Source organism: Calliopsis andreniformis, unplaced genomic scaffold (assembly GCF_051401765.1).
Source record: "Calliopsis andreniformis isolate RMS-2024a unplaced genomic scaffold, iyCalAndr_principal scaffold0001, whole genome shotgun sequence".
NCBI lineage: Eukaryota > Metazoa > Arthropoda > Insecta > Hymenoptera > Andrenidae > Calliopsis > Calliopsis andreniformis.
The window spans coordinates 377044-383975 of record NW_027480422.1 but is presented as its reverse complement, the minus strand read 5'-3'; the positions used below and the strand labels follow the sequence as shown (position 1 = coordinate 383975).

The 6932-nt window shown below is 33.8% G+C and overlaps 1 protein-coding gene and 1 pseudogene across 1 annotated transcript; both read right to left on the bottom strand.

Moving 5' to 3' along the window:
- Positions 1-607: 607 nt before the first annotated feature.
- LOC143186431 (uncharacterized) lies at positions 608-1652 on the bottom strand (annotated as a pseudogene).
- A 3564-nt stretch (positions 1653-5216) lies between these two features.
- LOC143186430 (catechol O-methyltransferase-like) lies at positions 5217-5860 on the bottom strand. The gene is given in 3 exon segments (XM_076390105.1): positions 5217-5584; positions 5587-5742; positions 5857-5860. Coding segments are annotated over 3 exon segments (528 nt in total).
- Positions 5861-6932: the final 1072 nt, after the last annotated feature.

Here is a 6932-nt window from a genome sequence, read left to right as displayed (position 1 = left end):
GAATAATTTTACTCAAGGTAGTAATGCCGATGGAAGGAATAAGCAAAATTGCAGAGTGAAGCTGAGACTCGTAAACAACATGTCGCCGTCCACTTCCGCCTAACAAGTATAGTGCGGCTTGGCTAAAATATAGACTAGTCGTATCAGACCGTGAAGAGAACCATGGAACCTTGCTACTTTAAACTATGTAAAATTATTAATGATTAAAAAGGAAATATGCTGTTTTGATTTGTACAAAAATTATTGTTCGCTCATATGCAATTAGAGAACTGCAATCATTGATCTTGCTATCAAGTTCCTTTTGACGCTTGTGAATAGGTGCAAATTTTTTCCTATTTGTTCAACGTATTTATGTAAAGATCCCACTGTTCGTCTCAAACCTATTCTGAATAGATGGGCTATTATATGTACCAAAATTACCACTTTATTGCTGTAAATATTGTTGCCATCTACATTTTTGGCCCAATTTCATACTAATTTTCTGTGGCTTCGTTGATATAATGAAAAATATTTCCTCTTTTTTCTAGAAATTTTTTATACCCTCTATGGTTGCTGACTCTCGTTTTTTGTGGCATATTTATCGTTAAATCGTCATTTCGTAATAAATTTAGTCAGTAATCATTAGTTTCTCTGCTTCTATACAACAAAACCACCCCACTGTCATGCTACTTGAATGACAAGAAAAAACTCACTGAGATAACAAGACTGAAATAGACTGAAAATTAAACGCTACTCCAGCATCTGCACCAGCAGTGTTGTAAAGAACTGTATGTCCTTCTCTGTCTTTCTTATCAGTGCTTGTATCGAAATTAGCACCGTAAGAACCAAAATAAGGAGCTCTAGCATAGAGTTTGACTTCTGGAGTTACATCATGACTAATACCAGCTTTTACTTGACCAGCAAAATAAAATTTACTGTTTTGATCATTCACAGCGGTTTTCAGAGAAGTGCTAATACGCGCTGCACCAACACCAACACTAATGTATGGAGTGATAGGCATATCTCCAATTGCTATATCGTAATAAACGTTAACTAGTCCTGAGGTTGCTGTTAAACTGACCGCAATAGCATCTGTTGGCGTAAGTACTGCACCATCAACATCGTTTTTGCTTTGTCGTGGACAAGCCCCTTCAACATCAACCCTGATGTCATCAATTTTGTAACCAAATGCACCACCACCAGCTATAAATGGTGCTCCTAGTGGATTATGACTGTCTTTGCCCTTTTTATATTCGATACCTTTAATTTTTGTGAAAAGAGGTAAAACTTCAACATTGTATTGCAAACAAATGTAGTAGTTAGTTTCTTCATCACTTATTGGACCAAGAGGATCTGAAAAGCAGAGTTTGATAAACTTAGCAACGTTGCTAAGACGGCTGCTGAAAAAAACTCTTTATAACGTATAATTGTCCTCTTAAAGACATTAAAATTCCACTTTAGCAGTCTAAGTAACAACTAAGGTTAAGTCAAGTGCTAGCTTAATAACACAAAGTATTCTACATTTTAACCAATTTTTTGGAAGAGGCAAAGATTTTATTAATTAGTAAATAGAATTACACGACTTTTTTACTCTGGATGTTTTGGTATCCTCTCATCAGCTCTAATGTCTCTTTACCTTCTGCCCCATTTTCACCATTGTGGGCTTCTTCCATCTTTGTATAATATTCTATAGCTAAAGTGGTTTCTACAATTTGAAAAGCGTAAAACTTGTCATTCCGCTACGTGTTAGCGAAATCTATCCGCGGCGGTATGACGTAGGGCCGTGCTAGCTATAGTGCATTATATGAAGAAGTACTAACGTTGGAAATATTAGAAAAGAAATACTTACTCTAAAAGAAACTTCAGTAGTGAATTCAAAAAGGAAGTTTAAATCCAGGTGGTAAACCTGCAAGATCAGAAGTTGCATTTGCCATACCTTCTTCTGCTTTCTTAACGGCATTATTAAACGTTGCTGTTACTAAATCCTCTACTATACCTTTTCCCTCATTTCTCATAAATTCTATGTCTATGTTCACCTTTTTGGCTTTATAGCTACGTATTTTTATGACTGTCACTAATACAGAAACTTTGCCACCACCAGAAATACCTTGAAACTCATTCCCAACATATTTTTCTTGAGCTTCTGCAAGCTTTTTTTGCATCACTTGCGCTTGTTTCAATATTTGACTAAAATCCACAACTTACTCCTTATTTTTTACATTAACTATTTTTGCACCTTTAAATGTATCAAGTATATCCTTAACTGCAGGTTCATAATTTAAATTACTCACTTCCCTATTTATATAACCCGTATCAACTCTAATAACCCACTCCTGCTGAGTCACCTGGTTTAAGTAATTTTTTAAGTCATTGCAAGAATTACTATCCAACCAAGATATAGCTTTTAATTTTAAATATCCAGGGTCACAATCTATTAATTGTAGATTATTACACAGTAGATTGTAAAAATAAATTTAGTTACTCCGCCTTAATAGTTGCAAAGCTTTGTCAAAATCATAATTTTGTTGCTGTTCATTTCCTACATTATGCGTATTCCTTTGCTGTGCATTCTGCGAAAGAATTTTTTTGGCCACTTGTTCCGGAGAAGGCAGATCAGAAAGATAACAAAGGCTAATTAACATCATTTCAGCAGCAACATTGGTACATGTTGAAGTGTTTATATCCTGAGTACCTTTAAGCAACACCTTCCACAATCTCGAAAAGAATATTAAAGACTTCCTTATACTTAAATCTTTTTTTCCTGTTCTTTTCATACTCTGTAGCTGCATTATCAATTTCTTTTGCAATCAAAAAACAGCATACTAACTGAATTGATTGTTTGTTTCAAGAATACTCAGTGGGTTTGCTGTTTTTATCGCCTTGTCAAACACTGATAGGGCTTTCTGTAAATCACCTTTTAATATTGCCTCTAATAGATCGAATATAATATCTTTACCCACTGGGCCAAGTATGTCTATCACATTTTTGGTGCATATTGCACCATCTTTGCTATATAGCACTGCCTGATTCATCAAAAACAAGGCGTTACGCATTGAATTTCCAGAATGTCGTGCAATTAACTGTAATGCTCCTATTCCAATGGAATAACTCTCTCTTTGTATAACATCATTTAAACGTTCTACTATTTTAGCTATAGGAATGTTGTGTAAATCAAATCTTTGAGAACGTGCAGTAATTGTTATTGGTATCTTTTTTATTTCTGTATTTGCTAAAATGAATTTTACACCAGATGGTGGGTCTTCTAGGTTTTTAAGTAATGCGTTAAATGCACTGCAGGATAACATGTGTACTTCATCTATAATGTAGACTTTAAATTCAGAGCTTGTAGGTGAGTAGCAAATATCTCCCAGGATTACTTTAACATCGTCAATGCTAGTGTGACTTGCTGCATCGATTCCAATTACACTTGGATGGTTTGATTTTTTTATTGCTAGACAATTTTCACATGATCCGGAAGGTTCAAAAATTGGCCCCAGGGAACAATCCAAGCATAAAGCTATTATCCTTGCAGTGGTGGTTTTACCAACTCCACTGCTACCAGACAGCAGTATGGACTGTGGGATTTTGTTTACAATTAAAGCATTTTCTAATACACGCACTAATATATCTTGACCTACTAGATCTTTAAAGCTACTAGGACGACATTTTAATGCTATACTCATAGCCTTGGATAAACCAAATAATGAAATAGGTATGCAACTCAAAAAGGTTCTGATATGGCTGCTTCATTTCTGATCTGACCGAATTACAGAATTCTTGCCTGCATACCTTATAAAATATTATACTTTTTTTTATTTAGCAAGGTATATCCTATATTAACCTTAATAATTTATATGGTAGATCTCCTGCAACGTTACTTTGGAGTAAACAACTGTTACCTAAAATACTCTTCTCTTGTCATCCCAACTTGGATTTAGCGAAAAAAGATGCGGATTTCAGTGTCACACACTGGAATAACACCTATAGATACTGGAATAACAAAAGAGAAATATTATGATTTTATATCATTTACCTCTTTGTCCAATTTCACGAAAACTTAGAACCTTCCTGTTTTGAATGTATTGTTAGATGGCGAACTGGTTCATCAACGCGCTCGATTTTAATCAAATTTATTGTGAATAACAGAAAAAAACTGATTAACGTGTATCTGAAAACGGAGGTCGTACAATGACCGGGAAAAGTTCTAAAAAATTGAAAAAGAAGAGTGTACAAGTTTTCTCGTTGACGATTCGTCTTAATTCAACCTTTTTTCCTGTGCTCTCTCTTCCATGAAACTTCTGTTTTCCCTTCTTCAAGACAAATTTTAGTGGAAGGGCGAACACAGAACCAATAGCGAAATTGTTGATTCCGCCCACCTTTTCTAATAAAGTGGTAAGGAACGCAAAACTAAATGCCTGACCATGGACCTTACTCCAGGCCTCCAAAGTCTCCAAGTCCATCCTGTGCAACTACCCAGGGGTTTACGACACGTCAATTACTATTGAGCGTCAGGAAAAACCCAAGGGTTTCGTGTCCCATTCGGAATTTGGAGCTTTTCCTGTTTACAACGTTAGACACTAAACAGCTGCAATAATTCTGCAGAGACAAGTAATTTTTCACTCTATCTTTATCACTTTCTAAAAGAGACAAAAATAGGCTGCGGTCTAGTGTATGTAAATCCATGGGAAAAACGGAATGAATTTACGGAGATCAATCCAACTGGGCAAGTACCAGTATTAATAGATAATAATTTTGTAATAGCGGATAGTAATGCCATTTGTGAATATACAGAAGGGACTTACAATAGCGACGTCAAATTACTTGGTTCATTCACTATTATTAAGTCTAAAATACGCGCTCTAAGCAATTGGTTCGACAACAAATTTACAATGAAGTTACTAAGTATATTATGAATGAAAAGGTAATTACTAACCGCAGCTCTGACTCTAGATTTCTTCATGCAGCTCAGCATAACTTGCCTTGCCATATGGAATACATCGAACATTTAATTAACAAGAACGTTTGGCTTGCAACTGATAAGTTCTCTTTGACTGATGTTGCTTTAGCATCGCATATTTCCGTAATGGACTATGTAAGTAGTTTTCCATGGGAGAAAAGTAAAATTTTAAAAGAATGGTACTCCATTGTCAATTCAAAGCCTTTTTTTCGTGAGATGTTATTAGAGAGAGTTTCCGGTTTTACCCCTCCTAAACATTACGCTGACCTTGACTTCTAATTTATGTTAGCTTTAAAGCTACAGTCATCCCTTCATGACTTGGAATCAATATAGAGAAATATTTCTTTTCGTCTGATAAATTATTATTAAACTCCGTCATAGCATGCCATGATTTTTCTGATACTTCTTTTGGAGGCGATTCTAGAAATACTGTATTAAATAATAGAGTGTTATCTGCAACGATTAGCCCATCTTGTTTAATATACGACTCTGCCCAATCTAAATACTTAGGATAACTACTTTTGTCAGCATCGATCAATATCATGTCAAATGGTGCCTTTGCTGATAATTCATTAATTTTTTCCAGTGCATCACCTTCTATTAGAGTAATTTTATTGCTTAGATTACAAACACTAAAATTTTTTTTGCTATTCCTGAGTGGTGAGGATTATTTTCTGTTGTATATATATGACCGTCTTTCAGTAGAGCTTTTGCCATGCAAATCGACGAATAACCGTATAACGTGACAATCTCAACAATACTTTTGATTTTATGGGTTTTTATAAGTAAACCTAATAGCTTTCCTTCTTCAGGGCCAATATAAATATGTTGCTTTTTTCAAGAATACAGTATTCTTCTATTTTTTTATATTCCTTTGCAAATAGATCTCATATATGATAATTTTATTCTAAAATTATTACGCATTACGTTTTATATTGTAAATTAGGGAGGCTTAATTCATACGCAGTTTTTAAATATAATAATATAGTTTAAAATAATAGAAACATTAATTTTAATTTATTATTTCATAGTATAAAATTTAAAGTGACAAAGTTATTATATATCGTACTATGGTTAACTAGTATAATAAATAATCGATTGTTATACTAGGATTAAAGGGACTGTTTATGCGCGTTTCTCTTTTTAAAATATAATTTTTATAATCAGTTAGAGGGGGTTATATGTCTTATACCATTGCTAGTGAAGTTGAAACCTTAAACAAAAAGTCTAATAAGAATGAAGGGCTTACGAATATAAAGAACGTTTTAATGAAACTCAGAGAAAAGTTATGGGTATGGTTCAGTTTTCTGATGGAACAATAGTATTAATACAGAATAAAATTGTTATGTATTACTACACTTGGCACAGTAAAAAAAGAGAGTTTGAGCGTAAAAGACAACAAAGAGTAGTGAAAAACGATGGCTCATCATAGTCTTTTATATGGTAAGCTACAGTGGTGTTACTTCACTATAGCTTTTCCATATAATTTATCTATCACATCAGTGAAATATTTCAGCTCTTTATACCCTTCATGTTTAACTTTAATACGCTCTATATATAACTTACCATCGTTAAGCTTGATGAAAAATATTGGAGTTACTGTGATACCAAGTTTATTGATGGCCAGTGATATATCATTTATCGTAACTTTATCCATAATTTTTTTATAGTTAATGCATTTGTTAAACGCATCTTGCTTTAAGTTGCTTAGTTCGGCAATTCTTTGTAGTAAAGTCAAATCACTTTAATTCTAGTAATTCCACGAATCTATTGAGTTAAAAACAGCTTTGTTAAAATTAAAGTAGTCTTCTTGTTTTTCGTAGCAATGATTTAGCATTGCAGCCTTTAGTCCTCTGTAATCCAATGGAAAATGACGAAATACATATAACATCATGCCTATGTCTATATATTTCTCTTTAATTTTAGGAAAAACATTCTCATAAAAGGAGAACAGTCATAGCAAGATAATGAAGCATATTCTATCATTAGAACTGGT